General features: G+C 38.1%; 4 protein-coding genes and 1 long non-coding RNA gene across 17 annotated transcripts in view; 2 read left to right on the top strand and 3 right to left on the bottom strand.

Moving 5' to 3' along the window:
- LOC6583050 (adenylate cyclase type 2) overlaps positions 1–24,491 on the top strand; it is a 40,053-nt gene that overhangs the window by 6,255 nt on the left and 9,307 nt on the right. For 2 of the 3 annotated variants that reach the window (XM_002008693.3, XM_015162708.2), the window contains exons 2-8: positions 4,734–5,024; positions 20,366–20,499; positions 20,568–20,765; positions 20,852–20,974; positions 22,137–22,331; positions 22,423–22,650; positions 22,717–22,844. In XM_002008693.3, coding sequence (XP_002008729.1) covers positions 4,838–5,024; positions 20,366–20,499; positions 20,568–20,765; positions 20,852–20,974; positions 22,137–22,331; positions 22,423–22,650; positions 22,717–22,844 — 1,193 coding nt within the window. In that variant the 5' untranslated portion in view covers positions 4,734–4,837. The remainder of the gene's footprint in view (positions 1–4,733; positions 5,025–20,365; positions 20,500–20,567; positions 20,766–20,851; positions 20,975–22,136; positions 22,332–22,422; positions 22,651–22,716; positions 22,845–24,491) is intronic. The other variant, XM_015162709.2, reaches the window with a different exon arrangement.
- Positions 7,820–10,047, bottom strand: LOC26527879. 10 transcript variants are annotated; one of them, XR_006357702.1, is made up of 9 exons: positions 9,913–10,018; positions 9,710–9,837; positions 9,616–9,642; positions 9,469–9,554; positions 9,244–9,406; positions 9,033–9,186; positions 8,361–8,536; positions 8,139–8,301; positions 7,820–8,076 (listed from the first exon to the last, which is right to left on the bottom strand). XR_006357702.1 is itself a non-coding variant. In XM_032731092.2 (6 exons), coding segments are annotated over exons 1-6 (273 nt in total). In that variant the 5' UTR covers positions 8,762–9,004; the 3' UTR covers positions 7,820–8,028. The 10 variants fall into 10 exon arrangements, 6 of the variants coding, with proteins under 6 accessions (XP_032586983.1, XP_032586982.1, XP_032586984.1 ...); XR_006357703.1 differs by lacking the exons at positions 9,710–9,837; positions 9,913–10,018 and adding an exon at positions 10,031–10,047; XR_006357701.1 differs by lacking the exon at positions 9,913–10,018 and having other exon boundaries at positions 9,710–9,899.
- LOC122757608 lies at positions 9,801–10,992 on the top strand. Its single transcript, XR_006357706.1, has 2 exons — positions 9,801–9,889; positions 10,449–10,992. It is a non-coding gene; the product is annotated as an uncharacterized LOC122757608 (long non-coding RNA).
- Positions 10,296–11,420, bottom strand: LOC116803653. Of its 2 annotated transcripts, none has more exons than XM_015162713.3 (5): positions 11,033–11,420; positions 10,937–10,963; positions 10,787–10,872; positions 10,545–10,722; positions 10,296–10,485 (listed from the first exon to the last, which is right to left on the bottom strand). In XM_015162713.3, the coding sequence occupies exons 1-5, from the start codon at positions 11,157–11,159 to the stop codon at positions 10,406–10,408; spliced, it is 498 nt and encodes a 165-aa protein (XP_015018199.1). In that variant the 5' UTR covers positions 11,160–11,420; the 3' UTR covers positions 10,296–10,405. The 2 variants fall into 2 exon arrangements, with proteins under 2 accessions (XP_015018199.1, XP_032586985.1); XM_032731094.1 differs by having other exon boundaries at positions 10,545–10,707; positions 11,033–11,269.
- LOC6583051 lies at positions 15,857–17,244 on the bottom strand. Its single transcript, XM_002008694.4, has 4 exons — positions 17,092–17,244; positions 16,847–17,027; positions 16,744–16,794; positions 15,857–16,540 (listed from the first exon to the last, which is right to left on the bottom strand). The coding sequence occupies exons 1-4, from the start codon at positions 17,143–17,145 to the stop codon at positions 15,984–15,986; spliced, it is 843 nt and encodes a 280-aa protein (XP_002008730.2). The 5' UTR covers positions 17,146–17,244; the 3' UTR covers positions 15,857–15,983.

Below are 24,491 nucleotides of genomic sequence, written 5' to 3'. Positions count from 1 at the left end.
CAGCGATGAGCAAAGCGGCGCCCTTGAAAGCGGTTACCCTAATGCGCATTTAAGTAGCTCACTTTCAGCTTATGTGTGAGTGTGTGTATGTATGTGTGTGAGCATGTGCATGGGGCTTTCTAATGAATCAGCATTCATGGGCACCCAGCTGCATGCCGAAACACCAAAAAAAAAAAAAAAATAGATATACATACACATATACAAAATTTAAACAAAAAGAACAACCACAAAAACTAAATCCAAACAAGCCAAACAACCATTTACGCCCATGTCCACGTTTGGCAGCGATTTTGGTTTTGAAAACTAAAAATTAGCCCGCCATTCACATTCTGTAAGCTTTGAACGCTGTTTGCTGCAGCGAAGTGAGTGAGCCAACATTGCGTATACGCAGCACGCAATGTTCTTGTTCAACAATTGAATTCAACCCAACAACTTTCACTGACTTAATGAAACTCAAGTGAAGGTATTGCACTCAATCCATAATTGCATTACAGCTGCATTGCCGTGCACTCTCAAAGTGCCGCAAACTTATTTTGCAAGCAATTAATAAAGTTATTCAGTGCTTCGACAAAATGTTTATTCAATTTTAGTGCTGGCCAAACTTTGGGTATACAGCCAATATGCACGAAATTCAATTTCGAGTGCAAGTCAAACGGCAGAAAATATAAGAAGAATTTCAAGAATTTTAAGATAATCACCTTTAAAAATTGCTAGTCCATGTGTTAAATGAAGAGCATAATGTGCTATGCTAATGTAAATAACATAAATATGTTATTAACAGAAAGTCGTTATAGTTTGCCAACAGACGAACTTAACTCTGCTAATAAGTTAACAGCGAGTCTTTGGCTTACCAGACAAATGTTAATTACATAAACAAATACATAGTTCGCATAAACAGAAATGTTAGGCCGATGATTTAAATTGACTTTTAAATGCTTACTAATGGGTTTGCTTTAAAAGGCTGAAAAGTGAAAAGGAAATATAAGAGCCATATTTTACTCAAGAAAACCTAGAATTCTTATTTTGAATTTTAGTGAATCATTTATCTCATGTAATGAATGGTACAAATTTAACATAACGATTCTGTATGTCAGCTACTTGAGTGAGGAAAGCTCATGTATACGCCAATAAGGCATCCAAGACATTTGCGTGTGTGCTTCAATTGAAATATGACACCATTGCATAGCAGGAAACCCCTGAGAACGATAAAACACTGTTGTGTGTTACGGCATATGAGATCGTGTAAGGTAGCAGAGGCAATAAACACGGGCGTAATCATTAATCATCAGAGTTCAAAGTCAAAGATACAGAAACAGAAATATACACACAGTAAGTTACACACACACACACACGCTCACTTACTGACAGCACAGAGCACACGATCCCACACTCACTCAATCATGTGTGAACGAGTGTTTAGGGAAAAGGCCTCGGGTCGTTGGCTGGGGGCTGCCTTAATCAATTCCAAACAGCAAACACTTGGAAAACGACGCGCAGCGCCAAAAGAACGCAAGGTTATGAAGGCAAATATATTTTGTATGCTTTGTATACAATGCCCATTGATAGAGGCGGGGCAATTAGGGGGCGTACAAGACAAAAAGAGCGTGTGCCAAGTGAAAAGGAAGAGCCATGAGGGAAATTGTAAGTGCGAGCACCTCAATTGGAAATGGACGAAATCACACATTTTGCAAAATTACGCGCGTAATTTCTTGCGATTTGATCAAACTATAAACTATCTCTGTTGTTGTTGCTCTAGATGTGTTTTTTTTTTTTTTTTTTTTTGTTAAATTTATGTTTGCCTCAGATTGTACAGCTGAACCGTTGCGAAAATTGACGATTTGTCATTTTATGAGCGTCATTTGTTGTTGATTTCGTTGCGCTCGCTGCTGCCCCTAACGATGATTTCGATAATAACTTAGATGCAAATTAATGATAATTGGCTAAAATTCCGTTCTAGTTCGTTTGCTGTCGATTTTTTCGTTTTCCTTTTTTTTTTTATATTATTATTTTTGCAGTAAACCTTATCAGAGCGCGGTATACGTAATTAATATTATGTATACGAGACTCTGTTGACGTCATGAATATGACCCGAAAGTATTAAAGTTCAAGTGCTGGGCCAATCTATAAATAGAACGGATTAACTGCAAAACTCAAATGCAAATAGTGGCAATTAATCGACACGCGTAATTGAGTGCAATAAACAAAGATCTTAAATAAATAGTTCAGTCCATTTAAATGTATTTAATTTGAATTTTACTGCATTGCACATTAAATATGTATGAAAGCGAATTTTATTGCCGGGCCTGGTAGAAATTGAAACCGCCTGCTGGCATGCCTGGCTATTAAATTTATTTGTTTTCATTTCACTCCAGGTGCTACTCGGTTGCACTAACTTAAACAAACTAGCTAAACGTTGTGGTGCTGCTGCTGGCGATTTTCTGGGGTAAACAGCAAACTGTATATACATATATATACTTAGGAAATATATATATATGCATATACTGAAAGAAAAAAAAAAAACAAAACATTCTCTCTGGTGCGCAAAGCCAAGCAAAACGAAACGGCTATGAAAAAAAAAAAACAACAACAGCAGAAAGAGATAGAAGAACAATGCCTGTCTATATGTATGTTTGCGTGTGTCTGTATGTGTGTGTGTATTTATTTATGAGTAGTTTTTCCAAGTTTTTGTTTTTTTTTTTTTGTCGTCGCTTTTGCTGTATTATTGTATTGTGTGCAGGTCAAACGCGTGGCCGCCTTTTGCTCGTTGGCTGTTTAAAAATGCGAAAATCTACAAGTGGTTGGCAAACAAAGCAAAAAATAAAAATAAAAGTATAAATAGCGGAAAAACGAACACGTAAAATAAGAATGAGCATAAAAATAACAATAAGACTCAAGTGAAAATGCCATTGAAATTGCTTTAATTTAATGCAATGCATCGTTCATGGAATTTCGAAAGCCTTCACTGAATAACTTAACATTTAATTAGTTCTAAAAGCCTATTAAAAAAAAAAAAAAAAAAAAAATTATCATCAGTTCAAGTTGAAATAAAATATAGATTTCAATAGTTTTCACGTTTTCATGGTATATTTTGGTTCGCATTGCTTGCATTCATTTATTATGCACATAACTTGTTGCATTGGCGGTTTAATGAATTTTTGTGAAATAACGCATACGCCTCGTTGCACACAATTGCAATTACGCTAAGAGATTTTGAGGCCATTGGCGTCCATTAATATTGTTCGGCACATTTTCTGTGCTTGAGTAGTTTCAATATAATGCCATTCCAAATTTTTATGCATTTCCGTTGTTCGATTTCACCTAAAATGCAACTCAAAGATGCAACTAGAGCTGCAATGCTCAAGCGATAAATAATTGGAGTGAACTTATCGTAGGCGACGCTCAATAGCAGCTGGGCAGTTGCCAATAAAGAGAAGAGGAGACTTAAGCTCTTTAATAATAAATACATATTTCTATATGAGTTGCCAAATTTGGAGAGCAAAATTTAAGCCCACAACAAAGTGCTCTTTGTCTCCTTTCATTTCCCAACTTTAAACGTTGCCTAGACAAGAGGAACTGTGTAACAAGGCAACTAAACTGGTCTGGAATTTAAAGCCGTTCACAACACTTTGTCAAATATACCTGGAAGTGTCCTTTTGGGGTATCCTTTTTCTGTGCCTGCTCTGCTGCCAGCACTCAAATGTATTAAGGAGAAACTTTTTTAATTGAGCCAAGGAGAGCGCCAAGTGTTGCTCACATTTGACAAATTTAAATACACATAGTTACGTCCAAGTGTTTGTTTGTATGCGTATGTCTATTTTGTCAAGTGCGAACAAAATGTAACATCGAAAACCTGCTCCATCCTGTTGCTGTTTGCTTGTGTGCTGCGAGCTATAAAATAGAGAAAACAAATTTCTTTCTTTGTTGCACGGGGCGAGTGTTGGCATTCGTTAAAATGGGTTTTTTTTTTTTTTTTTTTTTTTTTTTTATATTTTAAGAGCGTGAAAGGGTTTCCAGCAACGCGTGCTTTGACTAAAAGCTTTGAAATAGAGCAAATGTTTCTTTAGTCCCCAGGCATTAAATATCAAATGAAAGGACAACTTCAACTTAAATGTGTTAAGCGTATAAAATGTTCGTATGTATGCATATTGTCAAGTATAATCCGGATTTATTTACCTGTTTGAACTTACCTTAGCGAACCGAAGGTGTAGCGGCAATGTGTGAAGCATATTGCAATTAAAAAGTATTTGGCAAACTTTTTCAGCATACAATACAGTACATATATTACATAGTACTCTTAATAAAAAACTTAAATAACTGCAGTTGCTCGAAGAAGTTGCTACTAGAGAGAAATTTCATAAACCCACAAATCGGATTTTTTCACCATTTTTCTTTTCAATCCGCTCAGGCAAATGGAAAAACTTGGTTTAAGCACAAAGTTAGCCAGAAATATGGACTTGTTATTTTATTTATGTTATATATGTATATAACTCTAGTTTATATAAGCGAAAATCCCCGCTTTTGTGGTGTATCAATCACTCCATATGCTAGCCGTTCAATCGGATCAAATTGTAAATGTATTAAATATTTGTATGAATAAATGTCAACTGGAATTATTCAATAAAAACCTGAAAACTGTACTAAATGCATAAAAGCTTATTTATTTTCATGTATTTTCTTTTTCCTCTTGCTTGCTTTTCACTTTACTCACTCGCTCTCTGTCGATTTCCTTTCAGCGGACGGCAACAAGTGCTGCGAGTCGCCTGCATTGGGCAGGCAATCTTAGCGCGCAGCTGGCGGCTGTGAGTTTTCGTCCAGTTGTTGGCTCTTCCCGCTTGCCATGGTAAGCCGCAATGCGAAAATTGTGAAAACGGAAAATGGCACGAACGCATCTATTATTGTAACAGACGGCAGCAATGCAGCGCAACCTTTGAAGACAACGACAGCAACGACGCCGCTGACGATGATGGCAACAACATTGTCGGCATCGCAGGCTGACCTGGGCGACCAGGAGAACGGGACGACGGGTAAGTGCGAAGTGCTCTTGTTTCACACGCTCACGCCCCGCAGCTAATCCATGACGACGCGCCAAGGCGAGAAGGCCAGCTCACTGCTCACTGATGCAGATAGTGAGGCGAATGCAGAAGCTGCTGCAAATCAAATTAGTTTCGTAAAGGATGTCTTTTCAATCTTGCCGCACTTCGCCAACTAAGCGCTTTGCCAAGTTCTCTAATGCCAACAAGATTCTTTAGGAAATCTGGCAGCAGAGTGCGGAATAAAGTGGCCCAACTATGTCATACCCTGTATAAATTCTGTTGAATCTATTTCATATACATAATGATATATAAATAAAATTTAAATATATTATCTAGTTAATTTTGTTTAGTATAGTAATGTTAGTCCATTTTATTTTAATTTCAAAAATCCTCCATCAAACGCCTCCCTTGCTCTTTGAACCCTATTAGCTGGCTTTTGTGCTTGGCATAGTACTAAATTGAGTTATGGCGTTGGTCGTGGGTTACCGTCCCGACCGCAACACCCACTTTCCACTTGCCACTGCCCGAGGCTGATGTAACCCCGATGTTAGTTAATTTGGGCTTGTCACGATAACATCAGCCCACGCCCAGCTTGTGGCGGATATTTCTTTGACTTCGTCGCAGTTGTTATATTAATTAAATGGCTTTCAGTGTGGCGGAGTCAAAATAATTATTATTCCCTTCAGCCCAGCACATCCTACGCTGTTTAGCTAAGAGCCAACTCGATACTAAACATAATTATGGCTAAGCTTCAAATGTTCACTTTGATTTTATATGTCACATTTCAAGTCTTGCTAGAAAGTCAGTTTGCAATACTTTTAAATTTAGTTGGAATTATTAGTTAGTTGTTCTACCATCTTTATTTTATTAGCTGTGATAAAATTTAAATAAAATTTAATTTGTGTTTAATATATATGAAATTTTACTAGGGTCTTATGAAATCAGCGATGGAAATTGATTCTTAAGAGTAGGAGAACATTTTTGGCAGATTTTTCTTTAAACAATCTTCCAAGAAAAAAAATCCTCATCGTATAAAGTACCTTTCGCAAATACTGAGAATATCAATGAAAAATAATTTAAATACTTAGCATTGCGAGGTTTCATTTAATTACGTCTTGATGTGGTCATGGTCAATATCGTAAAAAACGGATTTTACAATTTATACAATTTTGGAATACCAATGAAAATTGACTGCAAGCATATTTGATAAAATGTCTTTGGGTTGTCAAGTATTGAACTATAAGTAAGGGACACTTAATGATTACTTTCAATGAGTATTTTACATACTACAAAATGTTGGCCTATTCTTTATATATATTTTTACGCTAAAAGAAAAATTTCTCTACCAGCTATAAAAGACGAGCATGAGGCGAAAAATTTAAATTATAAATAATAAATAATATTATTATGAAAATACTACATAAACTAAACAAAACAAAACTTATGTTTATTGTGGAATCCTAAAATATTTATAGAAAGAAGAAATTAGACGAGAAAATCTTTTAGAATATTTATGTACAAATCAAGCATTTCTCTTATTTCATTAATTATAAAATACAAATATATATTTAACATTTAACATAAATATAAAACAGAAGAAACTATTAATTAGAGTAAAATATCTATGCATTCGGTTAAAGTGAAGAATATCTCTCGTAGTAATCTCAACCAATTTTTTTGTCTCACTCTCGGTGCTTAAATTGTTGACTCAATTTTCATTTTAATTCCATTAGCATGAAGAAGGGAATTTTAAGATGTGCCAAATGGGCGACATATGAGAATACACACACATACATACACATGTGCATGTGATGCTAATGAGGCTATTATATAAATTGCTTAAATTGCTTATAAAGCAAAATATGATGCCAAAAGAAGATGTTGCGCATACGCCGCGTATACGCTGTCGATTCAAGGGGATAGTAGCAGTAAAACAAAGACATGTGTGTATGTGTGTGACAGAGTGAGGCATTTAAATGAAGCATATAATTTTGGGAAAAGAAACACAATAAATTTGACTGTGAATGTGAAGCCTGTGCAAAATTTATTGTAGAGAGAGAGAGAGAGAAAGAGAAAGAGAGAGAGCGAAAGAGAGAGAGGGGGAGCGAAAGAGAGAAAGAGAGAGAGAGAGAGAGAAAGAGAGAGAGAGGGGAGCGAAAGAGAGAAAGAGAGAGAGCGAAAGAGAGCAGTTTGAATATTTTCAGTTGCCTGTCAAACGGCTTTAACCATCTCGTTCATCTTATATTTGTTATATCCAATAGCTAAAGTTGGAACTGATGTTGTATTTATACTAAAAATACTACAAATGAAAAACCTGTTGACAGTCTGCGCCAAATTATTGACTGAAGCGTAAGGATTGGGTATAAGATTTATGAATGAACAAGCGGCCGTGCGTCCGGGTGGCGGCGGGGGCCTTGTTTATTGATTGGAATTTTGTGTGCTTTAAATAGGCGTCAAAGTGAAAACCAAAATTATCTGCTTCTTTTATTTTTGTCAAAGTTGTTGACGCTTGTGACACCTTGTTGACTGTTTCATTAAAACCGACGAAACTTCGGGAAGGCAACAAGTTTCAACAAATTAATTTAAAGCAATGATGAGTGAACGGGATTGATACCCGAAAGTTAATTGAGCTCTTTGTGAGTTTCAATCAATAAGCTAAAAATTTAAAAGCTGGTATTTCACTTTAAAGAGACAAGAAAAAACGCCTCGAGGTAATTCAATTCAGTTAAACTTTTCGTTTAAAAATAGTACAAAGCAAAAATTGTTTAGTTCGTTATTTCTAATAGTTTCTCAATAAATAATTTTTGTTAGTATATTAATTTTAAACTGTTACTTGACATTTTTAGAAAGAATAAAACTTACAAAATTACTGAAAATTTACCTAAAATGGGATCGAGCCTTAAAAGGAACTTGATCGCTTTCAATTTAAACTAAGTAATGCTTAAATGATTTGTAGGTTAGTTTATAACTGAAAGACGGATGTCTCGTTTGCGTACCTGATTATGGTGGGATATTATGATGTAAATGAAATAACTAGTCGTTGCTGAAAATATATTTAATGGCATTTGCAAATGATATTTGAAATTGAAAATGAATACCACTTACCGAATCTTACTACTAGAAAAATCCAAAACAAATGAACGTACGATCCAGTTTCATTGACAATCATGTTTGTGCCCATTCCGAGAGTTATGAGAAACAATAATGTGTAATAGATCATGTGGGGACCAGCTGTAAACACATAAATTAGGATACATACTTTTTTGACCTAAAACAAGAAATGAAATTTGTATTGCTACATTTATTATATTCTTAATTTGCACTTACGGTCAGTTCGTGAACGTATAGGAAAACCGGTGATATTCCCACTATAACTTCTGGAACAAGATGAAGTGCGAAATATAGCAAATCAGCTTTCGTTAAAATTAGAGGAGAGTATATAGAAGAGTTCTGATGGTATTATATGGCTTTAACATTACCTCTACTTCCCTGCTCGTGAGGATCTGTAAATGGAGAAACTTCTTTTAGAAATGGGCAACTAGAATTTTCAATTTAAGGTTATACGAAGCCATATTACACTTGTTTATATGAATCAGCCAAATAACAATTCCGCTTATAAAGCAATAAATAAATGTCATGGCTGCAGCAAAAAGCCACCCAACATGCAATGAAAAGCAGCCGCAAAAGCGCTTGGCGTTAAATATCTTTTCATTGTGAATGCAAATCATAGTTTAAATAAAAAATTAATAAATTAAATAAAAACTGCTGGAACTTGAAAGTAAACGCTTGGGTAGTAGGAGCACGTCTGTATTCAAATATGGGACAGTTCAAAATAAACCATATAGAAATAAATCTGAGCCATAAACGGGAGTCCAGCACGCGGAGTAGCCAAAAGGAGTTGAACCAATGCATGGATTAGCATTTTGTATGCAAGTACTTAACCGGTTGCTAATAATTTGTTAAAGGTCTTACTAAAACTAGGAAGGATTTTTTATTTACTTATCACCAAGCCTAGCACGATTTGCTTTTATTAAATTTTGTTACATGTAATTCTAGGATCATCTTTGTACATTTCTCTTCCTCTCTCTTTACATTTCTTTCCTTCTTTGCTTACAGTACGATATTACGATATAAATAGAATAGATTGTTATTCCTGAAATGATGTATGAAAGCGTTTACCATTAATACTTGGAATGACAAAGCAACTTACCCGTTCGAAAAACGCAAAGCAGCCAATACAGATGAATCAATAGTCCAGCATAGTTAACAATAATATTTGTGCGAATCAAAACTGTTACAATGGTTATTATGATAAAATAGATGATATGGACACCATTGACGCATACAAATGTTATGACAAAAGCCGTCCTGGGCTACAATTAGATTGCAAAATGAGTTTATCAATTTATTCCTCGGGTGTTTACCCAAAACTTACACACATTTCGTAAAGGATTAGCAGGAGTGAGGATAGAACAATTAAAAGTTCGGGCACCAAATGAAGTAACATAGAAGTATGATCCTCTTTCATTGAGTAAAGTGAGTAGAGAGTTCAGATTAGGAAGATATTGTGAATTAATATTACCTGTACTTCCTTTCGTATGGCCTGGATCTGAAAGTAGTTGTAATTTTGATTAGAAACAGATAGATAGAACACGTGGATGCAACTGTCAAATTACACTTCATGTTATAATAAACTAAAATGAATTTGGAGATTATAACGCTAAAAAGGATTGTAAGCACCACAATCGCAAAACATCCCATTCGCAATGAGAAGCAACAACAAAACCGCTTGGCATCAAACATCCTATAGAGAAAAGTGTGAATTAATAGAATTTAATTTGAAAGTAGATGCTTAGGTAGGTATACGCCATATTTAAACCTTATATAAAATATTGAAATTAATGTGGTTAGTGCATGAATATCATATAAAAGTGGTAGCTGCAAGCCCTTTAAATGCGTCTTTGCAATTTAAGTAAAGTTCTGTAAGAGTTAAAGACCTTGAATCGACTGTCAAAAAATGCGAGTTGAGTTCTCTGTGCTGTGCTGTGGGAAGAGTTTGCTCACGCATCCGCCAGCTTACAATTCGCTGCGCCAGCTTCATCAAAGTTCTAGCAACCTTTTATCCAGAACTTCTGTACATTTTGCTGGCTTCATTGTTGCTTTTCTTATTGCTGAATGTAAAGGCATCTGGTCTAAGGGCTTGCTGGCTTAACAAATGTAGTACGCATTTAATTGGTATCTGGGAAATGAAAGCCAGCCAGCTGCAGACAAATTCGAGGTTTTATTTGATTAGCTTAGAATTTAGAATTATGAAAAATTGAAAAACAATAATTTTGATAGATGCTTGACTTCGCTCAATAATACAAGGCATTTTATATCACATCATCCCCATAATATGCATCATTTTGTTTATAGAAGGAGATGACGACATATAAAAAATATACTGTAGTTCCTGGAAAAACTCTCGCAATCACTTATCAATTCTATTTGAAATGTGAAAATTTCACTCACCGAATCGGAATAGACAAAAAGGCCAAAAGATGTGAACGTTATCGCCGGCCCTGTTTATAATCATATTTATACCGATCGCTGTAGTTATAAGGAACATCAATATGAAGTAGACGATATGGGGACCAACGAGGCCGACATATATGAAGACTAAAAACTTCTTGCGCTTAAATAGTACAAACTAAATCTTAGTTGATCTGAAATGTGAATTGTAATCGCAGTTAGTTCATTGCCTTGCTACTTACAAACAAGCCATAAAGGACTAAGGAGCAGGATGCCAAAAATAAGATGACTTCAGGAACCACAAAACATATGAATGAATTGTAATCGCCTATTTTTGAAAAACTATGTGTATTTAGCAAATTTAAAATAGTCGTTAGTAATATGATTTTCACCTCTAGTTCCTTTTCTATCGCCACTATCTGAAAGTAAAGCAAAAAGTCGTATTAAAGCGATCAACGTTTATGATATTATATTGGAAGCCACATTACATTGATCGGTGTGAAATATCAAAACAAATTGAATACTCAAGACACTATAGACGAACGTAATAAATGCAATCAAATAGCATCCTATGAGTAATGACCAGCAGCCGCAGCAACGAGTGGCATTAAACATCCTGTGCTATTATAATGTCGGCTTGTCATTTCTGGACAAAATATTTCAATTTGAAAGTAAATGCTTGGGCCAGTATAAAATTGAAAGTAGCTGGAAATGAATAATAGGCTGGCTCTCTATACAAACATATTATATTATTTTCTGCGAATATCGAGCACATTCCATCAGAGAGAGTACCAACGTGTCTATAACTAATTCCTTTGCCATCCGTCCTGTGGAGCGTAATTCAATTGTTGACTTGATTTTCATTTTAATTCCATTAGCATAATGATGGGAACTCAAAGATGAAAATGAGGAACACAGAGAGCCAGGCACACACACACGCACACCTAATGCTAATGAGGCTATTATATAAATAGCTTAAATTGCAAATAATGCAAAAGTCAAACTCGATGAAGATGTTGCGCATACGCCCCGTATACGCGTACAAGACATTAGCATCAATTTCCTTAAATTGTGTATCAATGCTGAGTGCTGCGTTTGTGAGAGTATCAGGTGTACAAAGTGTGCAACGGATATGCAGAGAAGCCCACATAGAAAATATATATAAATTATACTGATAAAAAAATACATATTTTAGTATAAAATTTAGAAAATAGATAGGGAATACTTGATGAAAACTTCACATTTCTGAATTGAATCTCGTCTTCCAGTCGAAATCATTCGATAATATAAAAGACCGATATATACCATGTATATAGACATTGCTGGAATAATATTAAAAACTATTGCCAATTACACTTATCGAGTCTAAGCATTACATATACCGAAATGATATGGAGCATATATCCAATACAGAATTAATTTTACTTTTGCTGGCTTTCACATACGGATTGATGCGTATCGTAGCTGTAACTATGGTATATTACGTGAAATAAAATTTTTGTACGACAGCTAGAAAAAATAACACCATTTTTTGCACTAACAGTAAACTTTTAAATCAATTATTAAAACCAGATTTATAGTTAGCTGATTTTTTTATACCATTACATAAAATCAACCAAGCTTTGAAGTCACAGAAGCACATAGAACAAAGTTTATATACAATGCAGCCTATACGTATTTTTATGCAGAAGCTACACAATCTAGAATGGCACATTCTAGAGCCTAGAGAGCTTAAGAAAACAAAATGAATTTTTATTTGAAAGTAAAAGTAACACTAACTTTCTGGAAAAATAAAAATCTAATATTAACAGGTATTTCGCTGTCTCGCACATGCAACGTAAATAGAGAACAAAAGATCTGTAAATAAAAACTTAATTTCCGGCTATGAAGACAACTGCTGCAGTAAGCTAATGGACTCTTGACAGGGTATTGGCCATATATCCTTCAACCGTCAACGAACGGGGTTGTAGCAGCAGCAGCAGCAGCAGCTGTTAGCTTATCTATGATTATTGGATGGTATTGATTCTACAGCTCGCACTCTATACACAGCTCACACCTAACGTATTTATGGCATCTTAATTGAATTTCAATTTTCAATTTCGCCTTTTAATTGAATTCAATGAAAAAGTGTCGATGAAACGGTATTCAGCGCTTTGTGTGCAGCTCCCCACCCACATTGCCGCAAGCCCCGCCCTCTTCGTTTATACACAGCTTTGTTGATGCCTCTCTGCTGTTGTTGCTGTTATTGCTGTTGCTGTTTATTCAGCTGCTGCTGTTGCTTCTGGGAGCGTCATCAGGGAGCCTCGTCTGCCAGCTCGCAGTTGATGGCGCCAACAACGTGACAAAACACAGCCCCCGTTCCCGCACCATTTCAAAGCACCCTTCTGCCCCATCAACACAACTTGATAGCCCACTTCCCAGCCTCGTTTACAGCCCCAGTCTCAGTCCCAGCCCAAGACCAAGCCCACAACCATTTCAGCTGACGAATCCATTCGGCCTTCAATTGGCTTGGTTTGATTGCGCCAACACATATTTTTCCACAGGGTTTGCCTTGTGATTGACTAAAAACTTGTAAATTGATTGGGCAGTAAATGTGGGCTAACCGAGATAAACAAACCATTTGGCCAGTGCAATGCGTCTGAAATTGAACTCTATGGAATAATTGTCAGGGCCATTAAGCCTTGGGTATCACATGGTGAATTAATAACTGAAATGTATACTTAGAGAAGAGTACAATATTATTTTTTTTTTTTCACAATATTTGAATAGCGCAGAGCTTGCATTTAATTCGTGACATATAGTCACGAATCTGTGATTCTGCATGTACATACATCTGTATATACATATGTGTGTGTGTGTGACTGGCTCATTATGCCGTACCGTGCGCCAGCGGCAGTCTTTCTAGCCGATGTTTGCCACCCTGGCACCCTCGTTTGCATCCATAATGCACGGCCGTGTACTTCTGGCTCGGCACATGTGAGATTTATGCCACTCAGCCAGCAGTGGAAATATCAGACAATGCGAACGGATTTGTATGCCGGGGTTAACGCTGTATCATCACACAACCGCACATCTATAAACATGAACGGGTATTAGGCGCCATTGCCGTAAGATAAAACGAGAGCGCACAGAGCAAGAGACAAAATACGAGATATATATGCAAATTGCTGTCACAGTGGAAATGCCTAAGCCATTGTTGGGATTTCTTCTCCATCCATCTCTTTTCTTTTTTATATTACTAATATATGCATATTACTTACAATTGATGATGCTATGATTCGCTCGCACTTAAATGCGTACAAGGCGTGCGCCTTTTGATCGTGTCTCTGCTCTGCTCTGCTTTGCTCTGGACAGCTTACAAAAGTATTGTCATAAAATACATAAATCGCATTTGTATGGCAAATCGTTTGCTGGTTGGCTCGGTCGCTTGTGGCAAATTCAATTTGCATGACACTGATTTTGTTCGTCTTCTTGGTGTGCTTCTATAAAATTTACATTTGCGACAAATTGAGCATCGTTTGGCCCGTGGGCCAAGCTCAGTTTCTCTATTGATTTCAATGGAAAGTAAATAAACTGCATCACTTTGCTCTCCCTGTCTCTCTCTCTCTCTCTCTCAACTTTTTGATGGCCACTTTGCATGTTGTGAGAGCTTTAAGCCCGAAAGTGTCTGCCTGCAGGTAGTGACTAATAAAAAGCAATACTAAGTAAGAGGCAAGGGTATTTAAATAAATGGACCTTGAACGTAATGGCACGAGTGCAAGTCGAGTGTGCAGCACGTATATAAATAATATATAGCTTAAAACCTATCTAGTTTCAGCTTGACGTTGATGAGATTTAAGACCACATTCCTCTTCTGTAATGCATACATGTGAATATAAAAATAAATTTGTGAAAATCGAAAAAAAGTAACCGAAAGAAACCCATTTAAAAAGGAAATAATATTCTATAAAGGCATTTTTATATGTTCACATCAAAATAATAAAAAAAACACAATAATAGAGCTATAAAGCTTCAGCAAGGGCTTTGCGAAAAGCAATAGGAAATTCAGTCACAAATGTCAATTTGACTGACTCACTGTGAATAGAAAGGTATCAAACATGAAATGACAAACCGAAACGAAATTGGGAAAAAGTGCGTGGCATTCGCATTTCGACGGCTCTTGGCTCTTGGCTCCTGGCTTTTGTCTTAGATGGCCATTATTTAGCAGCACACGTAGGGCAACAGAATGGCAGAAGGCCCATTGACTGGTCCTGAAAAGCATTGCAATATAGTCGCACATTGTGCAAGAGAAACAAGCGAAATACGTGCGCTCTGTGTCGGCATTTGAGCGCTGTCTATATTGCACAGTGGTGCGGCATAGCAAAAAAAAAATTAATATAAATAATTCGAATTAAATAAATATATACAGTGACTTTCAAAACTCTAAAATTTATACACTCAAGAATTGCTTTATTGATAAACTCGTAGCGTAAGTGAAATAATTTTTAAAATACATTTTAAACCACTGTGCTTCGTTGACCAATTTGTCTGTTTGGCTTTGACACTGGCTGTGACAAAAGTGTTCAACTTCACCTTGATTAATGCGATGGCATGACATTTTCTTTTACAATTGCTCCCGCTCCCTTTCGGGGGAAATTTGTTTTAGCCTGGCACGTTTGTGTCGCCAATTTGTGAGAGAAGTCCAGGCGACTCCAGCTAGCAGCTTACAGCCAGCACTCGCATTATTCATTCCATTTGGGCCAAGCTGTTGATTACTTCAGCACAGCTGCTGGCCAAAGCCGTTGATTTATTTTGTGGCCAACAGTTGAATCTAGGGCGAGTGAGTCTGCTCTCAATTGAATCTGTGCAAATTTTAGAATTGTGGTAAGATCAGGGCGTGACCCGCATAAACACATAGAGCTAATTGAAAAGGCAAGCATGATATATTTGCTAAAGAGCCCGCCCGGTAGTGAAACCCATTTTGCAGTCGAATGAATTCAATTTGATTAAGTGTTGCAAATCGATTGGAGTCGGTAATCGAGCTGAGTGTTTGTCATACAAATCGTTGGCGATTAGACTGTGCAGCTAAACCGAGCAGCTGCTGCTATTGACATGCGGCACATGCAGCACACGGTGCCACGTAAAGCTTGCTACTTGCCACAGCTTCAGGACATGTAATTTACAATCTTGCAGCAGGTGGTGTTCCGGTGCACAATGTGGCAGACTTGCGGTCGCCCTTGAGAATTTCGCTTGTATTTTGTTGCATTTTATGTTTGCCGCGCCACATGGCGTATGCGCAACGTTGGTGGGTAGAAGAAAAAACGTTGCATACCTTAGGGTGCACATCGAAACAAACTTGGATGAATTTAATATAATTGCAGTATAGAACAGTTCAGTATACGATAAAACAGGCCACACCAACAGCTTGAGTGATAATAAAATCAGTTACTACATCGTGAGCTATATGAATATTCGGAAAACTTGGCGTGTGGTAATCAAGCGTTGGCATACGGGGCACTTGCAGGTGGCGCGTAATGCGGTCTTAATGCAACCACTGCAGAATACATGGCCGCACACGGTGGAGGCGGGCTTCCGTTGGCGAACACATTTCAGACACACCGGACACTTGTATGGATCCGCCTGCGGCACCATTGCCACATTCGAGTCCGCTCCTTTCGCATCCAACTGATCCGGAACTGGGCATAAGGATGGGCTCGACATGAGTTCAAATGGTAGCAATGCAGGCAGCTCATCACCCACCGCATCCACTTGCGCCCCACTAAGCATTGCCTCTGGCGGCAGGCCGTAAGAGACCTCCGCCAGAGTGCTTGCTTGGCGACGCTGTTGAACTGGCCCCGTGGCAATTGGGACTGCCCGAGCAGCACCAGCTAAACGAAAGTCCATGCATGGCGCAGCACCACGAATCGGTGGTGGCGAGCGCACAGCGGCTGTTAATGCCGAGCCAGTTAAATTGAATTCACGGCCGCTGTGATGATCCGATATATCCGGAAGCTTAGCTGATTATGAAGAAAGAGGGAGAAATTAATTAAACTAAACTGCTAAGAATTTGTTTTGTAATGAATCCAAAGATCTATAATCTCTTTGGAAGAACAAGTCCAATTTTTATTCAATCCAATCCCTGCTAACATATTCTAGTGGCGCTCAATTCTTTGATAAATCTCAAAAAACAGTAATATTACTTTTCATAAATTTTACTCACTGTTTTCTGTACGCAATCGAGCGTGTCGCATGTTCTCACATTCAAATTGTACTTAAATGGAAACAAATTAATTACAATACTCTTTATTAAATCAAATTCTTACTGCGCGATAGCTGTGCATCAATTCGCCTGTAGTCGATCAGACTGGAAGTCCTGTTCTTGTCTGCTTCATTTCTGTGTCTAGAGTTCACTCCAAGGTTATTGCCATTGTAGCTCTTGTATAACAGGTTATAGAAATGATCGTCTATCCAACACTTCTCAGCAGCTAAGCTGTCCGAGTTGACCTGCAAGAGGAACCCATAGAGGATTATTAATTCGCTAAGATGTGCCAAGTGGATGGTGGCTTACGCGGGATCGGCGTGTTGGTTGCGACATTAGATTATTTCCGTTAAATCTAAACATGATGTTTACCAGAATTTATGAGAGCGCTATATATGTATTATAACTTGCACGTATTCTAGTCTAACCGAAGTGAGTAAATTGCTTTTTGACATTATTAGCATAGCTCGCTCGATTGCAACAATGTGTAAAGAGGAAGAATTTTCATTTGAAATCAGTTTGATCTAAGCACTATAAGAAGATTGCTAGCTTAACCCTTCACACTGTCAATCCGTATGCAGCGCATGGGGATTTACTCGACAGTTTTTGGGGAGGGGAAAGAACGGGCTGAGGGCGGGGCACTGAACGACTTGACATATGTGTCTGCACGTATTTAATCACATGGAACCCAGTGAAAAGCCATTGCGGCTTTCATTCACGATGCTGTCGCATAACATCTATGCCAAAAAGCTTCACAGTCAACATCGTGCTGTATCCTGTCAAAGTCTTCAACTGTTTCGCTTTATATGCTTTACTTTTTATGACCTACAGCACAAGAATGCCGTAGACATATGAGGGCATATGTCATCCTTTCACACACATAGATACACACCCACACCCCCACACACCCACACACCCATACACATATGAGCGAGTGATACAGTGTGTGAAAGAGTGTGAGTTTAGCCAACGCTTTCAAAAGAATTTCTGTTTGATTGCTGAGAATAAACAACTGAAGGCAGCCGCAGTGCTCGGCATCGTCTAGTTGCGAGGGCCGCTCCTTGAGTAATGCGCACACTTATTTATACGAATAAATGAGAGTGACAAACTTCTTTTGTCGAAAACAAGCTGTATTAAGCGGAAAGTATGTGTACATGCTTTTGTTGATATATTTATATTTAGATATGTGGCTTAGACTTGTGTGCACACAACAAATATGTCATCAATATACATATATTATTCCGCTTGTATGGCATCTTAGTGGTCGATCCACCCACGTCGATAAGTGACTGTGATGATTTGCGCTCCATTTTGCCTGCAGCATGTGCTGAATTTTACGCACATTCCGCTCTGGAGTGAGATTCTTATCCTTAATGTACGTCTCAAGCTTGCGGTTAACTGCGTTTCCTTTTTATGTCCTGCTAGAGTTAAAGTATATATATATATATCTGTTTTCTGTTTTTTTTTTTCTTTTCGTATATCATTACATTAATAAAAATGTATTTAAAATAATTTTTGTTGTGTTCTTTATTGAGTTGAAAGCAGACAAAAACTTTAGCTTTGGGTGCTCCAGGCGGACTAAGCAGCTTGAAATATACTTATAACAATTGTAAGTCCTTGTTGGAAAGTAATCAGTACAATTGGCTGATTCGATAAGGAATCCTTGTATCCTTGTATCCTTGTGCGCTGGCCGAATATCTGCGCTTCGATTGATTTTCTTATGTTAAAGAAGTCTAGGAGAAAATTTAATTTTCCTTTCAATGGATTATTTTTCTGGTTTTCCGACAAGTAATTTGGGAAATTCGGTTCCCATTCAGTTAATTAATCAAGCTGGCTGTCAACAACAGAGGCCAGCAACCAGACGCACTTGACCCTCCAAGTGTATTTCGGCCATTCACAAAACTTTCCCAATATATGTATATGTTATGTTTATAAACGAGCTCGTATTGATTTGTCTGTTGGTTTACATGGGCTTCAAAACATGTACATATATATTTTTATTTAGATGTATATGTGGTGGAACAAAAATCAATGTTGACCTCGTCCGCGTAGTCGAAAATTCAAGCAATATAAACAATAAACACCTGGCGCAGGTATGGCCGCCTAAAAATAAACAACTCACACACTTTGACGCCAACACTGTCCAACAATGTTTGCGCCATAAATAAATCAAAGCATTTAAAGGCAATTAGCAGGCCACATGCTTACTCTACATATCGATTAACATAGACGAAACAAAATACAAGAACTACAATGTGTTAGATTTGACGTGTTTTGGCTATTGAAAGTGTATTTTGGCCACGTTGTAATTTGTTTTGACAGCAGTGACGTGCGTAAGATATATGATATCTACTTAGTAGATAATTTGAAAATGGACTTAACATCACCCTAATAGCATTTTTATACACTGAGCCCATTGTAAATGGGAAATCAGTACAAAGTGGTTTTATTGTATGTATAAAGCAGGCGGAAGGGGAAGAGGATAACTCCATAAATTATATTAGTATATATTTGATTCAGTCTGTCCGTCTGTTCAGTATGTATATGCGCTTTGATGTCAGAGTATGCAAGCAGAGGTCCTAGAAGTCCTATGAAGATGTCCTAGTCCTTAAGAGAGATGTAGAGCAGAAGAAACTGCTGCCTATGCCATCTAATATTTATGAATATTAATGTACATAAGCTGTTCAGCATCTGTTTGTACAATATATGTGTCTCTCTCTCTCTATCACCCTGCCCATCTCTCTATGTCTATCTGCCGAACGGCACAAAGGTACGACGAACAATTACAGAAGATCACTCAAGCTCTCTACATGTATGCAGCAGCATTCGTTCGGTATTTATATTTGAGTAAAGCGAAGTAAAACGAATGCTTGCAGCAGAAGAGAGTGTTCCCATTGGTCACTTAAAGCTCGACTGCAACGATCTCTACCTGTCGTTCGGCTCAAAATTTGAGCGCGACTTCGGCTTCGAGTGAAAGGCGCCCTATATAAAGGGCAGCAGCTGCAGCATTTCTTCAGTCGCCCAGGCCTGGTGGGGGCTAGTAGGTCAGAAGTGAAGTGTGTGATCGTTCAACTAGGCATTAAATACTTGGAGAAAATACTTAATGAGATTTGAGAGGAAATATTTGGAGAAAATACTTAGTTCAAGTACTTAGTTCTCAGTTTTCATAAAAGTCATAAATATAGATTTCAAAGCAATTGACCATTCAACTAATATTATTTGATTTCCAACCCAAGCAGGATATATATATGTTTTTGGTATTCATTCAGTATAGCATTTCTTTACATAGTATATGCCAATCAATATCCAATTATCTGCTGATTATTATCGATTTATTCCTTGCACTTAACCTTGATATTGGAAAAATGTCTATTGTACTTTATATGTATATAGGTTATTTGTATAATTAATAGCTGTGGCACTCGTGTCAAATACATGTTACTTTCGTAATTTTTTTTAATGTCACAATCGAATGGCTTGGCTGCTTTTAGCTGTGCCGTACTTGGAGTCGCACTTAAAGCGAATTACCCATTTAACACGCAACACTAATGGCTCAAGCCCTTCAATTTTCTGTATTTTGCAGCTGAGGACATCCACCTGAACGATTTATATACACGCTACCGGCAGAGGCTGCGCAAGTCGCTCTTCAGATCGGGCCTGTTCACGTCGCTGGTAGCATGTGTTGTGTCCATAGCGATTGGCGTCTATTACGAGCAGGTGAGAGCATTAGCCATGGCACTAACACTTAGTCGGGTAAAATAACAACTGTGTATTATGGTGTATAGCACCTGCTGCAGACACTGCTGCTGGCATTGGCAGCCGTAATCTCCGGCTCAATACTGACGGCCCTGCAGTTTCCGGCGGTGCTTAGCTCCCCAGCGGCCGCATTGGCCTTTGCCATTGTCACCACCTTCTCGCTGGGCACCATTGCGGCCATCACGGGCGGTGAGCTGGCCCCACTGCCCATGTACGCCCTGTTTCTGGTAAGTGGTCGGTGTGGCAAGCCCACATTGTGGACTGCATACGTATTTAATACGCCGCTTATGAATTGCATCGCTTTGCATTGCAGGGCATCCACACGATGCTGCCCATTTCCTGGCCGGTCTCTGTGGTGTTAGCCTTATTTATGACAGCCATACACATCGTTTATAGAATCGGCACCAGCCCGGACTACGCGTGCAATTTGCCCATGGTAAGTTTTTTTATTTGCATTGCCCCATCGCTGTGGCAACAGTTTTCCCATAAACTGGGATTACGCTTTTGCCGTAAAAGTTGAGCGCGAATGGACGGAAAAATATTGGGTTTATTATAGTTTACAAAGTTCATAGAGTGCTAAGCTTGTAAGGTTTTATGCAATTTTTCATATTCGTATTTAATGCAGGCTCAAATTGGAAATTTTTAATGTAAACCAATTTAAGGTGGGCTGAGAGAGCACTAGGATAAAACAAACCCATTATACCCTGATTTCCCATTTTCAATGGGTTCAGGGTAAAAATAAAAAAAATAAAAATAAAAAAAATAGCACAATCCAATTCAAATGCTCTGATTAATATTTATTAAAAATTATTAAAATTAATAATTATTAAAATATAAATAATATATACAAGCTTTACTTAGCTTCAATAAAATTGTATAGAACACTATATTCGTCTATAAAAATATTAAATGATAAATTAGTAGATATAGAGAGATGCTCACTCTATTTTCACTATATACTACATTACGATTAATTAATTATAATTATAATTAAAATTATAATCATGCTATATTACGTACAATTAAATTTTCCGAGTCTCTGTTTTTCTTTGGTCTCTATAAATAATATATTAAATATATTTTTGAATTAAATATTGATATCTGCAGCAAAAGTAATATCTGATAATTATATTTACATAAACTTTACTCATTATCAGTGTCCACTTTTAATTATTATTTGCTTAATTAAAATTTGCCAATTTGTATTCGAAATCATTGCAAATGGCGGACAAAATAGAAATTGAACAACTTTTAAAGTTGTCGCTTTAATTACTTGTTTAGTTTTTCTCGTGGCTCGTTTTCCGCAGCACAATTTTTCATGCTGTGGCAGTTCAGCCAGTCACCCCATTACCCCCCTCTCCATTCTTCGTTCAGTGACTCGCTCACTCACTTATTCCATGCCCATCGCAGGGCATTGTGGCAGAGTTAATTAGCTGGGACACAATTGTATGTTGGGAATTCCGATTAGGGGTCTGTGGTGGAGCATTGTTGGTCCTGCTTCTCGTCCTGCCAATAGACTCTATTATTCAACAGTTCTTGGCGTGACCCCGTTTAACTCTCATTGCTCACTCGTTTCTCTCTCGTCCGGGCCCTCGTAGCTCTTTGGCGAGATTGTTATGCTGGCTAGCGCATCCGTTTCCGGTCTTTATTATCGCATCATGTCGGATGCCGCCCACAATCGCACCGTGGATGGAACACGCACTGGCATCGAGCAACGCGTCAAGCTCGAGTGCGAGCGCGAGCAGCAGGAGCAGCTGCTTCTGAGCGTGATACCCGCCTACATAGCCGCCGAGGTGAGCAAATGATGGCAAGTGTTCTGATTTGCTATTGTCGTTATAATGTGCGTGTGTGTATGTGCGTGTGCGTATGTGTTTCTGTATGCAGGTCAAGCGGAGCATCATGCTAAAGATGGCGGATGCCTGCCAGCGTGCTGGAGGCCAGGCGTCAACATCAGCCACACGTTTCCACGAGCTCCACGTGCAGCGGCACACAAATGTCACCATACTTTTTGCAGACATTGTGAACTTTACGCCGCTCTCATCCTCCCTGACGGCCAGTGATTTGGTCAAGACCTTAAACGATCTCTTCGGACGCTTCGATCAAATAGCTCAGGTGAGTAGCAACAGCACCTGCTGGCGATGCATTAATCATCTGACTTACCTTGCCTCTGACACATAGGAGAATCAATGCCTGCGCATTAAAATTCTGGGCGATTGCTATTATTGCGTGTCCGGGCTGCCCATCTCACGGCCGCAGCATGCTACAAATTGTGTCAACATGGGCCTGCAAATGATCGATGCCATCAGGTGAGTTGCCCTTTAAACAGTCAACATTGAACGCGCGTTACGCATACGACATGTTTGCCCTCGGTCGACCCTTTTGACTTGCTGTTTGGTGTTTGGTTTTTCCTTGCATGAACGAGCGTGCCTATGTACGTGTGTATGTGTGTTTGTGTGTGTATGTGTGCTTTAGTTGCCGCCAGCTCTTATGCAAACGTTTGTTTTTGCTTTCAGCACTTTGATAGTTTCTGTGGGCCATCGGGTTACAGGTGGATAAGCACACATACACACACACACACACACACGCATCAATGACACGAGCGGAAACACTAGCATGCAGGGATAGCTACACATGCAACAATAAATTGTGCACACTTTTTATTTAATACATCAAGTATTAAGTCGATTTACGTTAAGCTTTAATTTGTGCCCAAATAGATGTCACGATATTGTTTTTATCGCCCTGCCTTGACTGTTAGCTTATTGCGCGGCCATGTCAGCTTTAAATGCCAGTAGATGGACATGGATCCAGTTTTTATGTCGCCTATTAAAATCGTATTATGCAATAAAAGACGCCAACAAAACAAAAAGAATAGGTCAAAGAATAAAAAAAAAGTAACATAAAATATATACAAAGCAGAATATTTTATACAATATCGACACAAAGGCCAATTTTATTACATGCGTAAGTGCCCCAGTAGCAAGTACGTACGGCCATTGTCCGAAAAGCTGCTGAGGTACTGCCTGAGTATGTGAGTGCACATAAATATTTTTATTGTATATATTAAAAAATTCATTTTGGATATATTTTTTCTATATTGAATGTATAATTTCCCAGTTGTTTACCCTAAAGTATTTTAGGGTATTTAAATTTCGGCATTTGAGCTGCTATTTTTTCGCATTTTTCATTCATTTCTTTATTCGCCAACGCGCATTCCTATTGTGTTTATTATTTTGTTCTGGCTTGGCCGCTTTCTAACATTTCATTTCACTTTAAGTATTTCTTTTGTTCTTCGCCGGAAGGCATTTGGCTTTTCAATCTCTCATGCCCCCTCTCTCTCTCTTTCACTCTCTCTCTGTTCTGAAAAGCAGCTTGCTTCTCGCTTTGTTTGTACCATGCAGATGCAGCCCATTAAGCAGTGCGGGCTTTTTTCAATTTGCTTCTTATGAAAATGCCAAAATGCTTGCATCTCATGTGTGTGTGTGAGAGTGTGTGTATGTGAGAGCTACAAGTTTAATTGTGAGACGAAACAGACGTCTGTTGCTTTGTGTTATTTGGCAAACACTTTAAAGCGCATTGCTTGAAGAGCGCACAGCACTTCGTTGCGCACAAAAGTAGGCAATATTTTTTGATTTACCTGAGCACAATCAAGTGCTAGGCCCGCTCGCATTCTCAGCACATTTGTGTGAACTCTTATCTAATTTTTTTGATGAGCCCAGCATGTTTAAAGAATAGCCTGTATATGCCCACATATTCATTTATTTTGAGTACTCACTGCTGGAACTTTAAAGAATAAGGCACACCGAGGTAATCGCACTCCTGCATAATTAAATTTAATTCCCGAAACTTTACAAATTCATAAAGGGGGCGAGCCTCGAAAAAGAACTTTGGCATTAAGAAAACCTGAGGCTTTTCTTGGGTACAGCCAGTGGAGGTTGTTGTCTGAGTGTGCA

The sequence above is a fragment of the Drosophila mojavensis genome, unplaced genomic scaffold (genome assembly GCF_018153725.1).
Source record: "Drosophila mojavensis isolate 15081-1352.22 unplaced genomic scaffold, ASM1815372v1 contig_74, whole genome shotgun sequence".
Classification (NCBI taxonomy): domain Eukaryota; kingdom Metazoa; phylum Arthropoda; class Insecta; order Diptera; family Drosophilidae; genus Drosophila; species Drosophila mojavensis.
Note: the sequence above shows the minus strand (reverse complement) of the source record. Positions and strands in the feature narration are given on the sequence as shown.